The sequence below is a fragment of the Pseudorasbora parva genome, chromosome 15 (assembly GCF_024679245.1).
Source record: "Pseudorasbora parva isolate DD20220531a chromosome 15, ASM2467924v1, whole genome shotgun sequence".
Lineage (NCBI taxonomy): Eukaryota > Metazoa > Chordata > Actinopteri > Cypriniformes > Gobionidae > Pseudorasbora > Pseudorasbora parva.
The window spans coordinates 31366845-31392704 of NC_090186.1; the positions used below are offsets into that span (position 1 = coordinate 31366845).

The 25860-nt window shown below is 39.1% G+C and overlaps 1 protein-coding gene across 5 annotated transcripts; it reads right to left on the reverse strand.

Moving 5' to 3' along the window:
• Positions 1-6: 6 nt before the first annotated feature.
• tprb (translocated promoter region b, nuclear basket protein) lies at positions 7-24595 on the reverse strand. 5 transcript variants are annotated; one of them, XM_067417704.1, is made up of 50 exons: positions 24416-24594; positions 24049-24153; positions 23896-23969; positions 23709-23805; positions 22981-23084; positions 22622-22786; positions 22393-22485; positions 22206-22286; positions 21973-22060; positions 20856-20996; positions 20402-20499; positions 20100-20297; positions 19885-19992; positions 19279-19508; positions 19033-19193; positions 17967-18109; positions 16830-16978; positions 16579-16741; positions 15833-15967; positions 15604-15744; positions 15345-15501; positions 15008-15174; positions 14680-14832; positions 13693-14013; positions 13425-13612; positions 12041-12188; positions 11768-11905; positions 11308-11439; positions 11080-11210; positions 10776-10986; positions 10548-10694; positions 9997-10195; positions 9719-9915; positions 9568-9641; positions 9250-9446; positions 8610-8906; positions 8379-8521; positions 8193-8273; positions 7871-8095; positions 7661-7798; positions 4630-4717; positions 4332-4480; positions 4136-4204; positions 3942-4030; positions 3754-3857; positions 1591-1689; positions 670-805; positions 403-515; positions 231-320; positions 7-146 (listed from the first exon to the last, which is right to left on the reverse strand). In XM_067417704.1, the coding sequence occupies exons 1-50, from the start codon at positions 24564-24566 to the stop codon at positions 103-105; spliced, it is 7050 nt and encodes a 2349-aa protein (XP_067273805.1). In that variant the 5' UTR covers positions 24567-24594; the 3' UTR covers positions 7-102. The 5 variants fall into 5 exon arrangements, with proteins under 5 accessions (XP_067273805.1, XP_067273804.1, XP_067273803.1 ...); XM_067417703.1 differs by having other exon boundaries at positions 3942-4033; positions 24416-24593; XM_067417702.1 differs by having other exon boundaries at positions 98-320; positions 24416-24593.
• Positions 24596-25860: the final 1265 nt, after the last annotated feature.

Consider the following 25860-nt stretch of genomic DNA (forward strand, 5'->3'; position numbering starts at 1 on the left):
ACTGAATCCTTGAAGCAAAACAAAAACAAGACTGTTCTTTTGGAACTATCAGTTCAGAATGTGTTGCTCTAGAACTAGAATGATGACTATTGGGAGTTTGCTTCACCTGGCAAAACGGCCTCTTACTCCCATGACACCTGGTCCACCTACAGCAAAAAACAAGTCAAGAAATATGTTAAATCTTACTGTGTTAATACATCTGAACTTAAAAACAAAGAATATATTCTTACCCCTCTTTACAAAACTTCTAGAACCACGACCACTAGTCCATTGTCTTCCAGACCCTGTTCTGACTTTAGGAGGCTGAGAGCTGCTTGTGTCTAAAAGAGAAAAGACACAGTTTGTAAACACGCAATGAGATATTTCGAGTGGTTTGCATAATTTTAGTTTGCGTGTGTGTACCTGCAGAACTAGATGAAGGTTCTTGGCTTGTGGAAGGCAGACTCGCCTCATCTGATGTCTGAACTGGTTCCTCTGCCTCAGTCTGTGACACAGCCTCAAGTGAAGCTTCAGCACTGCACAAATATTCAGACACAATTACCTTAAAACACACACATATTAAACCTACTGCTCCATTATGGAGTACATGATGTCAAACTCCTTATTGGCAGAAGAATGAAAGGAAGCCATCAACGTGCTGTGTGGGTAGATTTAAGGGCTCACACTTGCCTGTCTCCTGGGTCCATGAACATGTCGTCTCTCTCCTCCACCCCACTATGGCCTGGTGTGGATGTGCTCACCATGGGCACAGACTGAGAAGCGTGCTCATTTGCTTCAGATGGCACAGTCTCTGATAAAATTGTCACTGAATGGATGAAAAAAGCTGATTTAAAAGATTATAAAGTGGTACAGCAATAAGGATTAGTTATAAAAAGAAAGGATACTGGAATGATTTTGAAATGGCTTGTGTCATCCCTCTTTGCGTCAGCAATTTTGGAAAGTGCAGCAAGTGGTCATTGCATAATCCTGCACTTTTCCATATTTACCTTAAATTTAGAGTCTCATTCTGTGTTCATATTTAAACACAAACTTTTTAATATTTTTGAAGAGTCTTTTCTAATTTGATCAAAAATACAGTTGTAATAGGCTAATTGAAGTTATATTGTGAAATATTGCAATTTTCAGCAGCTATTTCTCCAGTCTACAGTGTCACATGATCTTTCAGAAATCATTCTAATGTGCTGATTTGGTGCTCAAGAATTTCTTTTTTACCATCAAGGTTCAAAACCATTGTGCTGCTTAATTTTTTTTGTCAAAACTGATACTTTCAGGATTCTTTGATAAATTAAAAGTTCAACAAAACAGCATTTATTTAAAAGAATGAAATGTAACTTTAACTTTACTGTTATTTTTGATCAATTTCACGCATTCTTTCGGAATAGGAGAATAAACTTTTTTTTAAGAGATAGGAAAAAAAGAAAGACTGTAAACGTATGAATCATCACTATATTGGAAATGGTCTACTGTTCCCTCAGCATCAGTTTGAAAAACCCATATCAGTCATCCCCTATTTTGAAAAATGAAACATATTTGCAGAACTGCGACTGTCATACTAAGAAACCAAAAAAGGATGCATGACTTGGTATATACCAGGAGCAGCGATCTGTAGTGGGGTTGTGGGTACACTGCGGCCCCCTGACTCCTCCTCATGAGCTCCAAGGAAAACAGAACTATCATACATGCCTAAACCTGCAAAACACAGAAGACACCATAAAGAAAACTAAACAATATCTGACATACAGAGCAGTTAAAGGGTTACTTCAGTGATTTAGCATAAAGCATTGTATTTAAACTGGGTAATTAATGTAGTAGAAATGTGAAATTATTTTTTAATTTGGTGCCTTCTAGACTGAGAAAACAGAAAATGTATTTTTGTCTCATGGGGATGAAAGACAACAATTCCCAGAATGCTTTACTGCCCTACGAAGCACCTCCCAAAGCCACCGCTACTCAATCACTGGATCATTTGCCCACCGCATTCTTTTTCATAAAATCAGTTCAGTTAGAGAACAGACACTACAATTAAAAACTGAACGTGTCTGTTCAATATGTGATTGAGCCGCTGAGCGAGTGTCACAGCACAAACGCTGCAGGAGTCAGATTACATTCATCGTGATGAGGCCTGATGTAAACGTGTCCACAGCATACATTCACAGAGCGTGTTCAGCCTGGCTCATTTTCAGGGTATTTAATTATAAGTGTCTAGTAACTCAGATACGTTGTATCAGATAATAACCCAACTAAGGAAAGTAATGTAATCATCTGAGTCTCATTTGCTCCAGGACATCCGCTTCAGAACAAAAAAAAGTTTCATATAGTAAACATGACCTCACTCATGTTTACTATATGAAACGCTGCTTTGTTGCATTTATTTCAGGAGTGACTCTGCCTCCGTTGCCAATTTAAACACATATTTCTTTCCTTCGTATGTCAACAGCAATGTAGCAGGGAAGAAGACGAAACCATGCCTTAGTTTCCTTCTTCTGAATTCCTCACAGGCATGCTGGAATTTTGCTCGCTGTTGACGAATGGGGTGCAGTAAATCCTGGGAAAAGTAGATCTTCTTCCCCTTCTATTGGATGCTTTTCGTAAGCCTGGCGGCACGCATGACTCGTTCCTTATCCTGGAAATTCAGGAATCTCATTATGAAGCCACGCGGGGGATCCGAGTCTCCTATTCTCGCGCCGAGCCTATGCGCCCGTTCTATTGTCACCTGAGGAACCTCTACCAGCTTCTGAATCAACGATTCGAGGAAGCCCTCCACATCTTCTGGTTCCTCTCCCTCCGGAATTCCCACGAGTCTGAGATTCTTTCGAGTCTGAGATTCGTCCCGCGCTTCAAGATCAATGATCTTTCTTTTTATGGTTTCGTTTTCAGCCCGTAACTGACCGTTCTCCTCAGGTATCTGAATCACTTCTGCTTTCAAGGCCTTTAGCTCTCTCAACTCGGGGAGTTCGTCTTCTGTATCGCTGATGCGGGCTTCTGCGGTCTGGATATCTCCACTCCTCCCAGATCAGTCCTTAGAGCGACAATCTCAGCCCTCATTTCAGCTCTCCATCTCTCCACACTACGACACACATCATCCAGCTTCTCGTTCACCCTGTCAAATGTGTGTGTTCTTTTCGGGCGTCATCAGTCTCGCTAGCTTGAGCCGCCACATTCCCGGGTGAGGTACAATCTGTTATTTAAGATTGCTTACTTGTCGAGGATTTACCCGAACCAGTGTTCTTTGGCTGTTTGGACATCTTTCACTGCGTCTATTTTCTTTGTATTGGAGTTTAGTGTTTATGTTGGATTAAGTTCGGCAGAGAGACAGAGCTATGCGACTTGTCACTTCCTTTCCATCCTGGAAGTGCCTGGAGCATTTTCAATTCATGCCTTTGGAAGCTTAATAGGAATTAATTAGAGAAGTTGAAAGACTCACTTTGCTCTGTTTACATGAATGCCTGCAGCTGCCCGAGCTGAGTGCGATCCTATCCCCCATGCGCGGGTTAAAAACATGCGGAAATAGCTCTCTCTATTGGCTGTAGTCTTTAGCCTCTGGCCAAAAAAATCCTTAGATGACGCAAATCGACATTATTTGCGTCATCAGAGAATTTTCCAGATATGCATAAATCTCTTGTCTCGGGAGAAGCATAATCATTCGAATATACTAACGAGTTTCTACTGATATAAAGCCATACGCTAATCGCTGAAGTAACCCTTTAACGAATAGTCCTTTCAGACTCAACAGCATAAGGTAATGCATACAACCTTGTGAGGGCAGCTGGCCAAGGTCTGAGTGAGAGGAGCTGGTCTGTGGGAGGTCATCTGAAGGACCGAATCGGAATCGTGATACACCTGCGACCTGTGGAGAACTTTGGACAACATAAGAAATCAGTTTTGTGGTAAGAAGAACCAAACAAGCACAGAAGCGTAAAAAACCCCACAAGGAAACGCACTGGATTGCTTCAGCAAATCCATCTGAGCGCGGAGGAATGAGTGTAGGGGTACTGGGAACCATCCTGTCATCATCCTCAAATAAATGCTGCTGCTGGGAAATAGAGGAAAACAATGATTCTGGGATTGAACAGCAAGCATTCAAGCTCAGGTGCAAAAACCACACAATCAAACCAAGTACTAAAAGGCAACTCACTGCACTACTGGCCATTCCAGGTGTAAGCTGAAGACCTCGGCCCACTGACTGCCAACGAACTGGGAGACGCTGCAGACACATGCAGTTATTTAAAAAAATAAAAAAAATTATGCACACTCCAAGCAATCCCTAACAACAGCAAACCATGAAAAAAAGGTTCCTCAGGCTATTCCACGCAATACACACTTTCACACACCTGAACTTGAGCAGGAGGCCCCAGCTCCTGAGCAGGTGGGGCCAAGATGTTCAGTCGAGGTGGCAGCTGAGGTCTCCTGGGTGATTGTGGAGGTCGAGGGGCAGAGCTGGTGACTGGTGCGTCAAACCCATCCAATGTGCTTGCTTCAACTGAGATAATACATACAGAGGGATAAGAGAAGGCACTTTAACACACCGACAACTGACTTTTCGAAGCTTGAAAGCCTCAAATCGCACTCAAAGATCAAAGTACATGAAATATGTCCTTTTAGACAGATGGTTAGGATACGCCGACTTACAGCTCTGAGAATCTGCCATGCGTTGGGTGGAGTCTGTTGCTCCAAGACTTTCCTCTGTCTCAGTGCCTGGATCTGTTGGATCAGGGCCCTTGGAAAGGATGGTGTGGAAAGATGGAAAAGAAAATGCAGAAATAGCAGCAAGAACATTTCTAGTTAATTTCCTGAGTACTGACATTTTGATTCATAAATACAGATAAAATTTGCCCAAAGCTATATTTAGCAGAATGGGTTTTAACTTTTTTTAAAAATCATTAAACATGAGTGAAGAGTGCATAGTCAAACTGAGCCTGTTGTGCCAGCAACACATGAATATGTTGCATTGTGGCAAGTTACAGTGAGATCATTAAAACAGGATGAGCTAGCTTATACAGACCTCTCTTAAGTCCAAATGTAGGTTTATGCTGCACAAAAACCAATTGTGTAATAGGGTTGGGCAAACAGAAGAGGAATTTACTGAACATCAATTTATAGATTTCTATATACATGAAGGAATTGAATTGGTCTAACAGGAATAATATGCATAGATCATTTTAGACTTATTATTTATGTTTTCCAACTAAGTAGAATTGTTTTGCTCAACTGGTAGAGATATACACTACCATTTAAAAGTTTGGGGAGAGAAACTTAGTTTAAAACAAATTAGCACTTTTATTAAGCAAGGATGCATTCAAATTATCAAAAGTGGTAGTAAAAAGACATTTATAAATGTAAGAAATTATTTATATTTAAAATAAATGCTGTTTCCACAAAAATATTAAGCAGCAAATAAAAGATAAATGTGATAAGAATTATTTTTGAAGGATCACGTGACACTGAAGACTGGAGTAATGATGCTGAAAATCCAGCTACCATCATAGGAGTAATTTACATTTGAAAATAAATGCTGTATTTCTGATCAAATCTTTGTTTAATATTTGATTATTGATGAGCACAAAAGACTCAAAAATATCTCTTAAATATTCTTTCAAAAATATAAAAAATTATTTTGAAAGGTAAATTTAAAAACTAAAAATGAATTTGATGAATAATATCTAATGCTTGTCAGAATTTCTTGGTGTTTTATAGCTGATCATAATTAACTGGTTGACTGTTACTGACTTGATATGATCAATTAAACCGTTTAAAAGGTAATTTTTCAATATTTTGAAAACATTGCAGCATGGTTAAATACACTACATAACATTTAGTTTTTCAGAGAAAAAAAAAAACATAAGTTGCATGCGTCATATTTTATTATTACATTATTACACAGAAATAATGTAAATGCCTACCAGTAAATAAATGTAAATTTTTACAAACATTAGAAACACCATAAACAGGATTTCTACACATTTTTCATTTCAAAATACTTTTTCAAACTGAAATTTCCAAACCTACTCTGACCACATTTAACATGATTTATACAGCATTATTTTCAGCATTATGTTTGGTATTTAGTAGTCACATTTAAATATTTATATTTTATTTTTCATTGGTTCTCAAACTGATAGTGATTACATAAGAAATCTAAAACATTTAATATCCTGCATAAATTCATCTGACACATCAGTGTGATACTGATCACCAAACAGTAAAGTACAGACTGATTTTGATGATTAGTTGCTCCTTTCTGTTGCTGGTTTGAGTGGCACACACATTTGTTCAGTGAAGTTTTAAAAAAGGCTTGCTTATGTTAAAGAAACAATTTTGCACAATGAAAAGTGCCTTAAATTCATTCATACATTTTATATTTATAAAATTGAATGAAAATATAAAACTTAATAAGTCCAATAGCATGGAAACAAAACATTTTCAATACTTATGCAGACCTGGAAATTCCAAACGGAGTAGGAATCCTGTATTAACATACCCAATTTGACAGTAATCACAACAGAATTAGAAAAGAAAAAAAGAAAGAAAAAACGTCAAGCCAAAATGAATTAACTGAGAAACTGAAACTGTCATTGGGCTCACAGAGCCTACCTCTCTCATTTGGCACAAATCCAAATGTTTCCATATCTGTGATGTATTTGGATGCTCAACTATTATTTATTATGGCTTCGTACTTCACTTGTGTTCCAGTATAAACATAAAATCATCCTTTACACACACAAACGCCACAGCTTAACGCCACAGTGGGACTGTGCTAACAGAGAACGCCACAGATTTTACAACATACTACTTAAATTGAGAAGTGTAACTTGTATGTTTGGTTGACTATTTTATTTTGATCATGAACTGGCCGCGATGGCAAGTTAGCAATGTTGGAACTGATATGCTGTGTGTATGCACGAGGAGTCTGTGTGATCACTTATAATAGCGGAAACAGCTTAAAATACGCTGTCATTTAAGGTCATACAGATAAGAGTAAGACATCAGTCAAAACTTTAACTTTTATTCTTGTACACTCACAATATAAACAAAACATTGTGCTTTTGTAAAATAAAGAAAACAAACAAGATGCCGTTTTCTGCCGTCTCAGTTCCCTTTTTCAGTGAACTTGTTTTTAGAGCGCATCACAAAAATGAAAACACGTGGCATATTTTTATTTTGTTTGGTTAAGCTGCTAATTATTTAACTAACGTGTTTTGCGTATTCCTTTTATATATATATATGATTATTGTGTTTTTCTCCATTCACAGAAGTGCTGCAGGTGCGTGATGTGACGATGAATCCTCATGTTCTGTTGTTTATGCTGCTATTTGTGCATGTAAAACTAAAGCCCTGGAAAACAAATTTTGGTATTTTTAATGGATTACAGACACTTACCCATTTTAAAGTAATTTAATTCTAATTTAACTAGTCTTGTTTGTTAACAAGCTTCGGTTGTCAGTTAGGGGAAAAAACCTAAATTAACATCCTTACGTTTCTATAGATAATACATAAAACATATGCTATATAGGTAATCCAGAGTGAAAAATACAATGTATTAAAAAAAAAAACTACACTTACAGCAGTTTCTTTGAAAATCATTTGATTTTAAATATACAATTCTTCATCCTTTTTGCTACCTCAATTTAAAATCTGATTGGTGCACATCTCTGCTTTGTACCTCAGTGTCGTCTCCCTCATAGGCCTCATTGTCATCTCTGGCGCTCCCTTCATTGCTCTCTTCTCCCTCTTCTCCAATCCCTCCATCCTCCTCATCATCTTCTTCCTCCTCCTCCTCATCCTCCTCCTCCTCATAATCCTAAAGTGGGAAAAGCAGTTCATATAACTGGATCAAACATCACTGCATTTCAGCTGCGAAGCGACTACAAACCTGCTCTTCTTCCTCCTCCTCATCCTCCTCCTCCTCCTCCTCAGATTCATCTTCGTGGTCTCCCTCGCTATCTGTGTCACTAACAATGACTATGACGTGGTGATCGGGCTCATCTGGGCTACGATGGGTGTCAGAGGAATGGGGCAGAATTCGATCTCCAGGCACAGACTGAGATGGTCCTGGTTCCTCATCCATCTCCTCCAAAGTAGAGTAACTCTCCAACTCCTTCACACAGACATGCATATGAAACAGCAATTTCTATTGGTTTCACACTTCTACTCTGAATACAAACAGGAAGTTCTAAACATCCTTCTGCCATCACCTGTCCAGGGTCAGGAGCCTCCTGGCTCTCACCAGGTACAACGCTCTCAGCCTCAGTGCTGTCCTCAGCTAACATCTCTTCCTGCAATGTATATTTTATGTTGTTTTATGTAGCGCACAGTCTTGAATTTAAAGAACAAAAAAAATGATGCCACGTTATATAATATAATGTAGTCCTAAACCTCACCTCCAGCCCCATCCTATGAATGCGGACCCTCTTGCAAATGGGAGTGTCACTGGGCTCATCCAGGGACTGCGTGTCAGCAGACATGCTCTCTTGTTCCTCTTCACGGGGACGTTTGCTCAAGGCACTACTAGTAGATGCGGTCACTACAGGAGGACACAGAGCTCATTTTTAGAGTGATGTTCCATGATAAAGGTGTTTAGCTAATCTGGTTGATTTTATAATTGACATTACCTGCACTGCTTGTGCTAGCGGTGGCACTCCACAGCCCGGTGGATGTAGAAAGAGGCCTATCTAACTGTGAGGTTGGGAGCATTACAGCAGCTGGAGGTTCCTGATTGAATGGTTCAGCAGGGGGTTGGGTTTGTTGTTGAGTGGGCTGGATGAATGCAGTGGCTTGGTTCTGCTGTTGGACGTTCAGCAGAGGTTGAGACAGGGTGGTCTGAACATTAGGGCTGGTGGACCGCACTGAACCGCTGGCACTGCCATAGACAGTCACATGCTCTAGCGGGCCTTCAGATGACTGCATGGCTGCAAGGGGAAGAAAAAAAATGGTACAGTGTTGTTGTTAACCAAAACTATTCAATATTTTTGTTAAGGTAATAAAGTAGAAAAACATGAAATCAAAGATTTAAAAACAAATATTACTAAAACTGAGAAAAAAATAGAGGAACAAAAATAAGCAAAAGCACATAAAATTGAAAACTGGAAGAAAAAAATGCTTAAACTTCAACCTAAACATAATGAAAATCAGAAGTGTTGTTATGGCAACTAGCTGAAATAAAACGTTTGTTTATATTTATTTCAATTAATGTTTATTTTATTTCCTGCAAGTTTTCAAAAAATGATAGGTCTAAAAGAGCCTAACACTTACGCTCTTGGGTCTCCACCTGTGTGGTGGGCATGACTGTGGCAGTGGGTGTAGGAGTGGGCACCGGGGCAGGAGTGATCATGGGTTTGATGCTGGCCCTTGGGGTGGATTTGTTTCCTGGGATGGCTTGAGGCTTGCTGGGGGTTGCTGCCAGAGGTGTGGGCTTTATGTTAGCAGTTGGCGGTTCTGAAGTGCTTGCACTATCAAAGGGAAATAGAGGGGATGTAGAGAAGCTTGACTGGAGCCATTTAAAATAAAATATGACTGACTATGAATTAAATGTGAAATTGAATGTATAGTGGCAACTTAAAAATACTATACCTTCCTCTTTCTGCCACTGGCGTGGACTTGAGGGAGATCTGTCGCTGTTCTGTTGTCCTTTGAGGCTCCTGGGTCTGCAGACAGAAGAAAAACACTTTAAAATGTAAACATTCAGCTATATGTTTGCAATTGCAAAAACGTGTGCCATTACCTTGCTGGAGCCCTGTTCTGGTGGTTCGTCTCTCTGTTCTCCATGTCTCTCCTGCTGCTCACGGAGGTCCCGTAGCTCTCTTTCCTGTCTGTTCAGACGACCCTCGTACTGAGACTTTAGTGCGCTCACTCGTACTTCCAATTCCTCTTTTTGTTGCTTCAGCTCCTCATTTTCTTTCAGAAGCTGACCCTTTACAACTAGAAGTAAATGACAAGATAAGTGTCCAACTAACTAGAACAGAAAGCCTTTATTCAATTTAAAACAGGGTCAATTCTTACCAGAAAGCTGGCTGATTTTCTGCTTGGCCATTACTATGGCCTTCTTGGTCCTCTCCTCCTTGTCAGTCAGCTGCTGTTTGAGTCGTTCCTCCTGAGAAGATTTCTCTTGAAGCTCCTGTCTAAGGCGCGTGAGCTCCCCCTGAAGGCGAGAGGCCTGTTCCTGTGCACTGCGTGCCTCTGCTTCCCGCTCGCCTACAGTCTGAAAAGGGCAACATAACTCTCACACTATGATCCTATTTTCAAAAAGGTACCTAATCACCTTTTTCAGTCTGATCTTTAAATGTTGTGCAGTATGTTTCAGTGCAGATTGTTTTGAGATCCAATCGCAGTTTTGTAAAGGCACAAAGACACTGATGATAGACATGGGAGCCCCACTATATTTCACATGACAGATAAAGGGGGGAGAGAAAGGGTGGAAATGGTAATACATTTGAATTACACATACACAGACAGACATAAAAGTGATACACATTTTTTTTATTTTAGGATAATAGAACTCAGGAAGAAAAGAAGAAGTTTCATTAACCTTTAAAACTAGGAATTGAACTTACTCTATTGAGATTCTCCAGGTGTCCTTCCAGTTCTCTTGTCCTGTTCTCTGATTGGTTGAGGGACTCTTTGAGGCCCTGAAGTTCTTGAGCTGATGTCTGCTGTGCCTCCTGATCCTGAGCTGGTGCAGATGCAGCAGCAGCTACCAACTGCACAAAACCAATTAAATCAGATCTCCACTCTAAACACATATTTATTTCAACTTTCTTAAGTCATAAACCTTGTCTCACCTTGTCATATTCAACCTTGAGCTCCTCATACTGGGTTTTATAACGTCGACCAATCTTTTTAACTTGCGTGATGGTTTTCTGTTTTTCCTGGATGTCCACATTTTTGGTCTCCTGGTCTTTCTTCAGGTTGTCCCTCTCCACCATCACCTTCCCCAGGTTCTCCCTTAGGTTCTGAACCTGAGACTGCATCATAGCCAAGGAGCCACTGCTCCTGCAAAGAGCCAGAAAATGTGACATGCATAAGATACAGCAAGACAAGATTAAAATGTAGGTTTTTTTTTAATCTGTGAAACTTTGCTCTAACCTGGAAGCCTCAGCTTTGAGTCGGCTAGACTCCTCAACAAGCTGCTGAATGCGTTTAAGATGTGCTTCCCTCTCTGAGTGCAGGCGCTTGTACTCCTCTGGGTCAGTGTCTTTCTGCTGGCTCACCAGGTGCTAAACACGACAAGGAAGTATAATCAAGACCCAATCATTTTCACAAATGAAAAATGCAGTTTTTGAAGGAAATAACCCAAGATAAAAAAATTCTGACCTGAGTGCGTGCTTTCCAGCGTTTGATGTCTTCTTCCAGAAGCTTCTTCTCTGCCTGTAGCATACCACTCTTCTCACTGAGCTCTGCATTGGACTCCTGCATAGGCAAGATGTCCGACTCCAGTTTACGCACCTGTAAACCATTATGAAATCAACAATCAATATCAATAGCATTTTGCTGGTCATTTTGTGTTTTAAAATGTACACAAACTGTGTTATATGTAAAGTAATTATGCACAATAAAACTACAGTTAACACAAACAATATACATTATCAATATAAATCGTGAAAACTGGCTGTGGAGGCCCGTTTGCTTTATTATTTGCTAAATTTTACAAAAACAGATGGTTTCAAAAGTGCATCAATAAATTGATTGATTGGTAAATGTGTTACGGTCTTTTTAACAGCAGTTACATTTGCAAATATGATTAGTTAGTTATGGGTTAATAAGAGTGTCTTGCCTTGGCTTGAGTATCCTGCAACTCCTGCTCCAGTTTCTCTTTCTCCTCCCTCAGCATCTTATTAGTCTCCATTAGCACATTCATGGTCTCGGTCTTCTTCATCAGCTCATCATGCTGGGACAGTGTCTTTGCAGTCACCTTTAGACAATTAAACACAGGCTAAGTACCATGCACAGGCTAAAGGAAAGAATGGGATCTGGTAACTAAGTCAGTTATATAGTATAACCAGTCAGGAATAAAATAAAAAAGAACATCTTGGTTCTCCGCACCAACCTGCATCCTCTCTCTCTCTGCACTTAGACTCTCCTGAACATCCTTCAGTTCTCTCTCCAGATGCTCCACTCTCAGCCTGTGCCTCAGACTCTCCCCCTGGACCACCTCAAACCGAGACTCTGCAATCTCCTTTTCCCGTCGCACAAACCTGCAAACCAGTGGAAAAAAGACTGCCATGAATGAGGAATTTCTATTTTACTCTATCTAATCCATTTTTAACATATTCTCTGCACAATCAACCCTCTAAGGACAAACTGGCAAAAGAACTGCCATTGGAAAATAAAATAAATTACTAGTCAGACTTTTGTAATAGGTATTTATAATTTTAAATTCTAAACCTATTCTTAGCCTCCAACTTAAAGTCAAATTTAACAATTAAAATTTAACAATATACTAGCCAATGGCTAATGACAGACATTTAGACGCCTGTGGCAAAATTGTCACATATGCGAGTGATTTACTCACATTGAAGAGGCAATTAAAGGTGGGGTGGAATAACAAACTTGTAGCCAATCAGCAGGTAAGGGGCGTGTCTACTATTGATGGTGAGAAGAGTGCTCGCTCTCGCTCTGTGCACGTCATTATTCAAAACACACGAGTCACACATGACGGACATTAGCCGAGAACTAGCCTAATATATGCTGGCTTTTGCTTGACTATGCTCATGTGTCATGTTTGCTAGTTAGTCCATTTGCAATCATATTGTCGCTCACTTCAGCAATGATGAAGACCCGTTCCTTTCCACAACGTATGGAGCATTTAAATCTCCTCACTATGTGCTTCAAGCATCAGCTCACAAAATGTGTCCGACAAGTAAGATACCATACTCCTAATATACGTTTGCTTACTTTTTCATGATCTATATAACCCATATCCAGTCATAATTGTAATATGTCGTTAGCTGGACTATTGTGCTCATGTATTATAAAGTTGTTCATGAGAACAGTTTGTGTTTTTGTGATCGCTATAAACCTAATTTTGTCATAATTGTAATATGTTGTTAGCTGGACTGTCATGATTGTGTACTATCGAGGGTTTCATGAGAACAGTTTGTGTTTTTGTGATTGCTGTAACTCTAATCTTGTCATAATTGTAATATATTCGTTAGTTGGACTGTCGGCTCGTGTTCTGTGTTTGTGATAGAAGGGATGACTTTCATTGAATATTCGACCTGGATTAGTTACACATAGTCGTTGCCAGGGTAACATGTGTGGGGCGGAGCTATCAAAATAGGGGCGAGACCCTTTTTGAGGGTAGGGGCGTGTTTGTTTTGGTGATTTGAAATATCAACAACGGTTACCAGAAAGCACTTACCCCACCTTTAAGATCACTGAAATTCCTAATCCATCTGTGATACACCTAGATTCAAAAGACAAACATTCACCTGAGTATCTCCAGGAGCTGATCCTGAGACTTGTCCTCTCCAGTCAGAGAGACATTGAGTGGACTCTCACCGGCTGCTCGCTGCAGCTGACTGGCCATCTGTCCACTCAGCGTCTGTATCTGTTCATGGAGGAGTGTGTTCTGCCTCTGCAGCTCTTCACAGCGAGACTCTATCTTACACTGCTCCTCCTGATGTGGAGAGGGAAACAAAATGACTGTGAAAACGCTACAAATACTTCTATAATAGGCTTTTTTTGCCATTCCCTTACCTTGAGAATCTTCTCTTGCTCTTCCCAGGAGACACGAGCCTCCAGCAGCTGTGCACTGGTGCTCTGAACTTTCTCCTCCAGCTGCTGTCTGAGAAGAGTCACCTGCAGAGCCTGAGCTTTGGCAGCCTGCAGTGCTTCCACATCAGCCGCATGCAGCAACATCTCCCTCTCATATTTATCCTGAGCTTCAGCTGCCATCTTAGCCTGCTGCTGACTGTCCATGACGGCCTGCTGCTCCTGTGCAGCAGCAACAGAAGCTCTCTCCAGGGCACTCTTGTGTTCTGCCTGCAGGCTGCTCAGAGACTTCCTCAGTTCATTCAGCTAGGATAAATGATTACGTCAAATTCAGCCTCAAAATAAAACTAAATAATAAAAACTCAATATTGTTCCCTTAGAACATTAAAAATGAACACAGAACACAATTCATAAACACATATTAACATTAACTTGACCCTCCCAGGAAAATGACACTGAACTACATCAGGGGTGCCCATGAATCCTCATGTGAGGGACGGTCATCCTTAAAATGGAGCTATATATTTAATGAGTAAAGACCCAATTTCACAAATTTTATTGAAAATGTTATTATTAATATGTATAAAAGCTTTTTTTCTTTCTACTCACTAAAATACTGTTAGATGTTTTACACCATCTTTTTTATTATTTAAATTTACTTTTTATTGTATTATTTCTTTGAATAAATTGTATCTATTTATTTAGTGTAATCTTATAGTCTTTGGCTAAACTTTACTATGGATCCCTAGCACTTCATTTCAGTACCCCAGACCACATTTTAAAAACACCTGAACTGCATCATAATTAAATAAATCATGACTGTTTTGGTGCAAGATACCTTGAATAACAAGGGGTTAATAACAACTGGGTTTTAAAAAAAAAGTGGTGGGGGATATAGATTATGGCCTCTTTAAAAAAAAGAAAGGTAAGTATCTAGTGAGCAAATAGTAGTAGAGGTGGGAATTTGATTACCTCTTGTTCCACAGAAGCAACAGCTTTGCTTTTCTCTTCCTGCAAGCTCTGCTTCACCTTGTCCATTTCCAGAAGTTTCTGCTCCAGCTGTTTATATTTCTCCTGAGCCACCTCCATTTGGGTTTCCACAGATGAACGCACCTGCTCGGTTACCTAAAAGGAGGAGGATGACAAGGACAAAATTTACAAAATAATCAAACTAAATTTTTGACGTTAATCCCAATGCTTTCTTAAAATGTTGCATGGTTAGTTTCATACTGTCTTTATTATTAAGGGAGGTAAATAGTGTTACAGTAGAGCAGAGTGATTTTTATAATTTCCCACTTACCTGTTTTTCTTTATCCAGGGACTCCTCCAGGCTAAGGCTCATAGCTTTGTACTGCTCCATACTGGTAATAGTGTTCTTCAGTCGCTCAGCTAGCTCTTCTACCTTGTTCTCAGCCTGCTTCAGCTGGGAACGAAGAGCCTCCATGTCCCCTTCACTACCTTGCAGGTCTGGAGAGGGGAAAAAACTACTTTAGAAGGAGTCTCTTTTTTCAACAACACTACTCTGTTCTTCATAGCCTAATGGAATGTTAGGTAATCTAAGGAGTTAGGTAAACTAAGCAAAAATAAAATAAGTGCTCCGATACCATGTTGGCTATATCATGAGCACAGTCTCTCACTTGTGTGTACTGTGGGGAACACCAGCCGGCTCTCCCCATTATTGATCTGCAGCCTCAGGTTGTTAAGCTCAAGTTGGGCAGCACTAAGCTGTTCTCTTGTCCTGTGGTGCTGGGCTGTTTGTGTTTCCAGCTGCTTCTTAGCATCCATTAGCTGGATCTGTAACGTAGAGGAATGTCAAAGAGACATGAATGAGCCATTGAGCCATGATGCAAATAAGGAGGAAATAAGAGGAGAGAGAGTTAAAGATGTGTCCCTCACGTCTTGATTGCGTGCCAACAGGTGCTTCTGTTCCACCTCATTCTCGAGTCTTTTCTGGAGCTGAGCAATCTCTCGTTCCTGCCTCTCGATTTGAGCAGTCAGCCGTTGTCTGGTCTCCGTTTCTGAGCGCTCTAGAGTTGCCTACAAAAATAATTTACAGATGCAACATGTTTTCAAAGCATCCTTTGAGAGACCAGAGTTTGAGATGATTAATAAAAGCACATGTCACCTGTATTGATTTGAGGTTGGTCAGCAGCATGTTCTGGCCGAGTTGTTGGGCCTGGAAGATCTCTTTCTCCTGGGTCAGTCTGATCTCCACCATCTTCAGCATGTCTCTCTCTTTGCGCAGGTTCTCTGCATCAGACTGAAACAGAGACATAAACGATTATTCAATTTAAACCGAGAGACATCAGAGAAACCTGTGCTTGTGGCTGCGTTCCAGTTCGTTTTTATCATGCCCTTCACTCACAAACTTCCCTCCGTCTCGTTCACTCAGATGTGCGTCATTGCTTACGTTGCATGAGTGCCCACTACTGGCGGAAACTTTGCAATGGACTGAACTGGAACGCCTTTGATCACTTGGAATCCACTATGGAGTTGATTTATTATTTATTTTTTCCCTTTACGAAATAGTATAATGCAGCATTCTATATGTATATGGATGTTTTTAAATGTTTTTAAAAATATCATAGAGTTGTTTGTGGTGCGGTAAATTAAACACGATATGTGGTGACGTCACAATCGCGTTGCATTGTGGTATTTGAAGCTACCTGAAGTGTACATATGAAGTAGACTCGCTCACTCGGTCAAAATCGAGGGAGCAAGGGTCGGTCCATATAAACTTCCCTTGTCCACTTCACGAAGTGGAACGCACTTCAAAATGGTGGCGGGGATTCCCCCAAGGGGAAGTGCGTAGGGAAGTTTGCAAGTGCGTGTCTTAAAGTGGAGTGGAACGCAACATGAGTGTGCAACAACCTCAGCAGTGGTGAGTTTCTCAGCTGATGCTCGTCGTTCCTGGGTGAGGGTGTGTATGGTCTGTTCGCTCTGCTGAATTGCTGCAGCCTGTTTCTGAGTCTTCTCATTCAGAGAGGCAATCTCCTTACGGTATCCCTCCACATTATCCTGGAGCATCTCATACCTGACATAAACAGCACAGAGACAAATTAAGGATTATACATTTGTGGGTGGGGTAGAAATATGAGGACCAAAAGACTGTGACTGGATACCGTTTGGAGGTGAACTCCAGCTGTGTGGAAATCTTGGTGTTTTCAGAGCGGAGTTCTGTTACTTGATCCTGCAGTTTCTCACTTTGTTCAGTCAGAGCCTTTTCAGACTCATTTTTTTCCTTCTTATAGGCCACAAAGACTTCCTGAAGCTGATCAAACAAACATTTTTTTTCAACTTTAATCTTGATTTCAAATGTAGTCAATGTGATTGAAAAAGTATTTGTTAAAAAAAGGAAATTAAAGAGATTAAATGAAAAAAATAAAACTTTTATTCAGCAAGAGGCATTCAATTAATAAAGACTAGGGCCGGGACTTTAACGTGTTAATTAAGATTAATTAATTACGTGACTTTAACGCGTTAATTAATTAAGCGCAAAAAAAAATTAAAAAAAATTTAACCACACTTATTTTTGCACCGCGGAACGTTTTTCAATGAATGAGTTTCGACGGACCGATTATACTGGAACACAAACTAGCGCTACAGAGTCACGACAACAACAAACCATGGGTGCGTCTCAATCAGCTCCCTAGTTCAGTAGTCAGGGCACTGATCAGGGAGTCAGCCCATTGACTTATGTCCTGATCAGTGCCCTGACTAGTGAACTAGGGAGCTGATTGAGACGCAGGGCATGAGTGAACATGAACGAAGAAGCTGATGAGACTGCTTTGCTTGGCCCAGTGGATGGGAAATTTTGTTTTAAAAAACGAAAGAATGGAAGCGTCGTCAAGAGCATGGTTGTGTGCAAGCTATACAACAAGGAATTTGCGTATCACCGCAGCACATCGAGCCTCAAATATCACAAATATGCTTTTGCTAAACTTAATGGCAAACATTGCGCTGGTCTGCTGGACTGAACTAAATAAACAATATTTTGTTGATTAAGCTTATGTATTCAGTCATTATTCAATGGTATACTAAAATACATGTGAAAAATTACTTCTCATTGTTCTCAGGTCAAATATTTATATGCAATTAAAATGTGATTAATTTCGATTAATTAATTACAAAGCCTCTAATTAATTCGATTATTTTTTTTAATCGAGTCCCGGCCCTAATAAAGACATTTATAATGTTACAAAAACAATTTGATTTCAAATAAATGCTGTTCTTTTGAACTTTATATTTAAATAACCTACTTGTTTCAGTGCAGCCTTGGCCTCTACTGACTCGGTGGAATCTATTACCGTGGAAACCAGTCCTGTAGGGGTGCCTGCAGTAGGTGTGACGACTGGAGAACGGCGGGGAGTGGAGGTCAGCATAAGCTCCTCAGCAACAGCACCTGTCACAGTAAAAGTTTATTCATCATTGTGAAACTTTCACATTAAAGGGTCAGTTGAGCCAAAAATTAAAATTATTTCATTAATTACTCACCCTCATGTCGCTGGACACCCGTAACACCTTCGTTCATCTTCGGAATACAAATTAAGATATTTTTGTTGAAAACTGATGGCTGAGAAAGGCTTTAGAAAGGCCTTCACTGGCATTCAGTACATTCCCACTCACAAGACCCATGAAAGGCATTAAAAACCTTGTTACAAAGTCCATCTCACTACAGTGGCTGTACAATAATTTTATGAAGCGACGAGAATAGTTTTTGTGCACACACACAAAAAAAAAAAATCAAAATAATGACTTTCTCCGCCAAGTTGTTGTCTTCCATGTAGGTCTCGGACATGAACTCATGCGACAGCGGCGCTCCTCCTCGCTTCTGGGTCATGTATCTGAACGGCGGATCTGCGTCATACTCTCGCACATGCGCCAAGTTCACGTTAATAACTTGGTGGATAAAGTCGTTATTTTGATTTTTAAGAGCACAATAATTATTTTCGTCGCATTGTAAAATTATTGTACAGCCACTGTAGTGAGATGGACTTTGTATTCGCTGTTTTTAGTGCCTTTATGGGTCTTGTGAGTGGGAATGTACTGAATGCCAATGGAGGCCTATCTGAAGCCTTTCTCAGCCATCAGCTTTCAACAAAAATATCTTCATTTGTGTTCCGAAGATGAACGAAGGTCTTACGGGTGTCCAACGACATGAGGGTGAGTAATTAATTGAATAATTTTCATTTTTGGGTGAACTAACCCTTTAAGGCATCTCAAATACATACACAATAATTGCAATGATTACATGCTGTTGACATAAAATTAGGCAACATTGGGTGCTTTTCATTTGCCCATGTCAATAAACTAAACAACAGTTACCCTGTGGGAAGGTGACTCCAGTGGTCTGGGTCAGAAGCATTCGAAACATGTCCCTCTGTCGCGCCACAGCGTCAACCTTCTGTAGGTCCTGAGCTCTCTTTTCCTTTAGCTGCTCCAATTCACATTGAAGATCCTCGAGATATTTCTCCACCTCACTGCGCCTGAACACACTCACAATTATGCTTTCCCTATCAATATTTAATCTGATATTAAGTTGATAAATCCACTTACAAATCTCACACTTACTTCATGGTGTCTACCTCCAACTCATCCTTCTCCTTTGCCTCACTGAGGTCTCGGAGCGCCACCAGGAGTCGCTGGTTTTGCTGCTGCAGCTCTTCAACGCCACGGAAGGTGACCAGGTGCTGAGAAATCACCTCTGAAGTGCTGCTCACGTCTGCTGAACACATCTCATCCTCATCACGCATCACATGGTTACCACGTGCTTCCTCCAGCTCAATGAGGAGGACCCGCACCTGGGATGGTGACGTGAAAACAACAGGATTTTAGATTTGGAAACTGACCTTTTTAGGATTTTAGAGTGTATATATTCTTATACAATATATTCTTAAAGCCTTTATTAACTTTTGCTAACGTAAGTTAATAAACATTTTCAAATTCATGGGGCAATAACTAACGTTAACCAATACAAATTTTGATCTTAGTATTAGTATATGTTGAAATTAACATATTTTAATAAACTATTACTATTTATAATAAATAAAGGCTGTAGAAGTTGTTTATTGTTAGTTCACATTAACTAATGTTAACAAATTAAACCTTATTTTAAAGTGACGATTATTATTTCTCTCGCATAAGGGATTGATGTCTGAGCTGTGCCATTAGACCTACCTGTTGAGCCATGTCAGTCAACTGCACCTCAAACCTCTGGTTATCCCTCTCCAACACAGATGCACGTTTGTTGCCTTCATCTGCTTCTTTTTGCAGGCGGTGGACCTCCTGAAAGATCCAAGAATAGTCATTAAATTGGTTTCGTAAGTGCAAAGCAATCATTAGGCAGCATGTATTGGCAGCGTGATATGCAGTAACAACTCCTCAGTCCTCACCGTGACAGCTTGCTCTAGTTTAGCAGACAGACTGGAAACAGACTTTTGCATGCGCTCGTACTCCTCTCTCTGTCTCTTCAGGATTGGTGCCTTTGCTTCCATCTCCTGCACAATGTCATCCAAGTACTTGTGCAAACGTTTGTTCTCTATTTTCTCTCGTTGTAGTTGTTCTTGAGTCTCTACATATGCTGTATATATCTACATAAAAATAGGAGAATGTATATTAACATTTAAAAAGGCTAATGACTTCTGCATATCAACTATGCAACTTGCATCACAAATATCAGAATGTAGGTCAGTACCTCTGTGAGTTTCATGCCTGGTTTGATGATTTTAGCTACTGTAGCTGCGGTGGGGGACATTGTTGTCACATGCTCTTCTGTAAGAATTGAAGTAGTTCCTGGAATGGTGACAAAAAAACACTCATCTTTAAAGTGAGTAGCAAGCCACTGCCCATAAAACAACAGATTTAATAAATACATTTTAATTAGTTTTGGCAACAAATTTACAAATACAATTACACATGCTAGAAGCAGGCATGTGATCAGCAAAACATTTTTATTAAAATACTTATTTTCAAACAACTATCATTACGAAGAATGGTAGTGCATGTTGCGCAAATGCGGCTTAAACACACAGCACTTGCACTTTTACGCAAATGTCATTCTTTACAGGTCAAAAAATGTGGAAATTTGTCTACAGAAAAAATATATATTATCCCTGTAGAAATAAAGGAAATACAGTGCTGATGCTAACCTCTGTGTTTGGTGTCAGACAGCAGCTCATTTGCATTTTCCAGCTCTTTCTCCTGGCTGCTTATTTTCTCTTTCAGTTCTGCGATTTCCTTATCCTTAGAACCCTCCAGCTCTGTCATCTTTACTTCCAGAGCTTTGTGTGCTATTTAGAGTAGACAGGACATTGTAATGGGCACATGAAGAAGTACAACAATAACAACTAACATTTTAAACAATAAAATAAACAAGTTGAGGTTTGAGGTCAACAGAGTTTTTTAATGCTTTTGAAAGAAGTCGAGAAAACCAAGGCTGTATTTATTTGATCAAAATGCAATAATAACAGTAATATTGTAACCTTTATTGCAATATAAAAACTTTTGCGTTTTCATAAAAATAATTTTTTCCTGAAAAAACTGAATTTTTAGCAGCCATTACTACAGTCTTTATTGTCACGTGACCCTTCAGAAATCGTTCTTATTGACTGCTGTTTTTTGGTGCTTAAGAATAATTTCTTACTATTATCAATGTGAAAAAGTTGTGGTGCTTAACATTTTTGTAGAAACTTTTTTTGAAGGATTTTTGATCAATAAAAAGTTCAAAAGAAAAGCATCCTTGTAAATAAAATTACAAATTTCTTTCAAAAACATAAAAAATATATATTACTGACCTTCATCTACAAAAGACTGGGTCTCATTCAAGCATGATTTTTGAACTGCGAGAGGCACAAAACTTTTTCCGTAAGTTGAATACGGACGTTTTAAATATGGATATTTTTCTAACACAAAATGCATCCATTCACTTCAGAAGGCCTTTATTAACGGAGCCACGTGGAGCTCAATATATGACAGGCAGATGCAGTTTTATGGACTTCAAAGACAGAGCAACAGTAACTGCCGTTACAATGCTTGGATTAGCCAGGACTTTTCTAATATAATTTCATTTTTGGGTGGACTAACCCTTTAAGAACAAATTAACGTGTGTTTGTTTGCACGTGTTGTTAATTAGCCAGACCGTTCAAACGTGCTTATAAATACGAAGTCTATGCAATTATTAGTGAATGAGACCCAATGTCTATGCTGGCCCCTTTACTAGCAAGACTCTGCATTTTGACATCCATAAGCACTATTCAAATCCTTTACCCTCTCCAGCCTCTTTAAGTAGCTTGTGCAGTTCCTCAACAGCTCTGCTGAGCTCCTCACCCTTGGCCTCCGCATCAGCTGCAGCTCCCTTTGAAACATCAAAAGAACTCAAACATAAATTCTTAGCAATATCATTAAGAATTATCTTTGCCCTTAGAGCGATAAAACATTATATTCTGATTCAGGCATTCTTTTAATCATACACTTAAATTCTTTTAGCAATCAAAATGTACCTTATACAAATTTGAGAGCTTGATATTGGCATTGAGTTCATTACTGAACTTCTCCTCCAAACTGGCCTGCTGTTCTTTTGCCTACAAGTACAACATGGCCAACAGATTATGAAGAACTCTGAAACCCCATTCAGCTGACAAAAATAAAATAAACAAAACATATCAGCAATGGATAACATTGTCTAACCTCTCTCATCTTGGTGATCATCTCCTCTGCTTGTCTCTTAAGGTTCTCATTGGATGCCTTTAGACTGGTCACCTGATCTTGGAGGCGGGTGAGCTACACAGGCATGTAGAGATTAGCACACAGACTAAACTTTGACACATATTAAAGCAGATCAGACAATATTATTATTATTATTATTATTATTAACTTAAAACACATACAAAAACATAGAAAATGGCTTATGCAGTACCTCATCCTCCTTGTTATTAAGGTTGCATTGAAGCTCCAGTATCTCACTGCCTTTCTGTCGGGAAAGAGACAGCAGCTCTTCACTCTTAGCCTTAAGCTCAGTGTTCAGCCAGGTTACTTGACTCTGGAGTAGATCTTTCTCCTGCTCCATTCGCTTCTCTTTATACTAGAAGATAAACAGCATATCAAATCATGGTACAAAATTTCAGCTTGTTATAAAGAGAACTCTTTATTTTATTTTTTTACAGATTTCAAACAAAGATTAATATTTTTAAAAAGATAATAATATTGGTGCAGACACTAATACAGGTGTAAGAACAATGAATTACTATAAAAATAGTTCGATTTTTTAAATCTGACCTTAATTGAGACCTCAGAGGCTTTAGATCCATCCAGTTTTATCTGAAACTGCATCCTCTCTGCATTGACTTCCACCAATCTATCATTAAGACGTTTCAGATCCTCTTTAAAAGAAGAAGAAAATAAGTATATTATACAATCCTGTTTTTCATGAAAGCACAACCATTTAATAGATTTTTTTTCTTGCACTCCAAAGCCACAGAATTTCTGAAGGATCATGTGACATTGGAGATTGGATTAATGACTGCGGATTATTCAGATTCACCATCAAAAGAATAATTTAATTTAAATTTACTTTTAAACCCAAACATGCACCTCCTAGCCTGGATGCCAGCCTGAACTCAGCCCCACCCACAACTTTTGAGCTCAGACAGTTCGGTCTGGACTTGGAACAAATGCCGTTTTGGGGGTAAAATGTGTTATTTTGGCAAGGTTGTCTGTAAAAATTGACATTCCTGGGTCTATATATCACATAATTGAGGTTGCTTCAACCCGTATACAAAATCCATAGAGTTGGCAACACAGTGCAGTTGAGTTCTGTTGACATAACGTTATGCGTCGCTCTGATAGGTTGTAGGTCAATCCAATTGATGTCTTTCCTGATCCGGTTTAAACATGTCCCATAATTACAGCCCAATGGAGCAGTATCAGACAACGTCAAGCTACGCACCTCCTATAAAACCTGTGAAATATTTTTTTTAATGTTTATTAAAAGAATTATTAAATACCGCTTTGTTGTTCCATCTCCTGGGATCTCCTTTCCAATGTCCGCACAAGCTCTCGTTTTTCCGCCTCAAGCTCATCTTTGGCTTTAGAAAGTTCCTTCTACACAAAGAATGCACAATATCACCACTCTTCAACATCACAAAATTCAAGAGTAGACACAGACTTCTCTGTTAAACAATCTTTCGTTACCTGGTGTGATTCTAGTTCGGTGTATAAAGATGCTTGCTCCTTATTTTTCTCTTTTGAGGATTTCAGCTCTTCCTCTGTAAAATGATAAGTACAATAACATGAAGTCTGTTTTTTTTTTAAATCAAAGGGGGCGTTTGATTACCACTTGCTCACCCAATTTGCAATACTGTTCTTTCAGTATCTGATGTTCTTGGGTCTGGGACACAAACTGAGTCTGACTCTCAGCGAACTTCTTCTCGATGTCAAAATATTGTTGTTCTATGACACAACCAAAAACGAATCAACATCCATACAAACAAGTCTAGGGTAATGAAAGCATAAATGCAGGAGACATTTCCTGTTAGACCTAAAAATCTATTTAACAAGTGTAACGTATGTTTACTACATATAGTTTGCAGAACACTATGTCTAAGTAGGGGAAATAAAGTTTAAATAAAGATAATAAGACCCAGGCCTCTTTCATGAGTTTTTCGTTCGTGGCTACGAACTGTTTACATCTATTAAAACAAGATAGCCTTACCACTATCCACCCGATATTGCTCCTGTTGTGCCTTCAAACAATCAACTTCACATAACTGGTCAGAAATGTACTTCTCTAGTTTAGTCAAGACAGTTTTTTGGAGTTTCGCTATCTCCGACCGCTCCAATATTTGCTGCAATACAGCCGCCATTTTTCGTTCGAATAACTCCTCCTCCTCCGCGTCAAACCCCGAAACGTGCTTATTACTATTTCCTATTAGGACAAAAACGTCCGCCAGGAGGCGCTCAGTGGCTTCATTCGCCAATGAGCATGCATCCGAAATTTAATTTGTTTTGGAGATATGTGTACCCCACCACTTAAAAACGTCCAATCGTCCACAAATTCAACGACTTACTCTTTAAATACACATGCAAATATGATCTCGTAGCCTACAATATTTTACAAGTTATATCCGGTTCTATAGAAACGCCCATTATAGTCATCCCAAACGGCTGTGATTGGTCCAGCCACTGAATTAAAAGAAAAACCACTGAGTGAGTTAAATCTCTATGGTTAATATAGTACAATTATTATGTGATTATTATACAGATAAAACCATCAGCGAGGCCAGGTAAGCAAAATCATCACCAAAATATCTTTGATATAATAAAACGATTCAGTTTGCAGCTGGGATCATATACAAAGTGAACACAAGAGGGAGATGTAGCCTAGTCTCAGACATGCACTGCCGTTTAAGGTCAATAACAAAATAAAACATAACAAGATGATCCAGTTTAAGTTTAGCCAACCTTGATGGTTGGATAACAGTTTCATGCACAACATTTGCCTTAGTTTGCCCATTTTGTTTTCTCACAATAGTTGCGGGTTGCCGTAAAATCTGAATAACCATGTGGTTTTTCCTTTTTCCCTCTGTTTGAATCCAAGTTTTGTCTCCCTAAAACTCTAGTTACTGCCCATAAGTTTTAATGAGTAATGTCTAGCATCACTATGAAATGTACAAAATAATTAAAACGTTCAAAAGTTAAATGTTTTATAACTGTTGATTTATAAAAAAGGTATTGCTGTCACTGGGGTGGTAAAGTAGTGATTCTCAAATGGAGGAAGCTAGATTCCTAAAATTATATTTTAAGATAGATATTTTATTTATTTATTTTTTAGCTAATTTCTGGTTTTATTGAAAATTAAGTTAATGATTTATTATTGAGAACATATCATTACTATGATGATCCCATAGAGGTCACTTATGTTGATAATTATTTTTATGTGCACAAATCTTTATTTATAATTAAGCTTTTTTTTTCCCGTATTTCCAAATAGTTCAAGAGAGACACTACAAATGAGCCACAATGAGCCAAATAAGGGTTTTGCACATTTATGGAGTTTTAAATGGTTATTTGTTATATTTGTAAATGGTTATATGGCCACTGTTTTCACTACATTAGTTTGAATCACTACATTTTAGTGATTTTCATGTTTGAATTTTG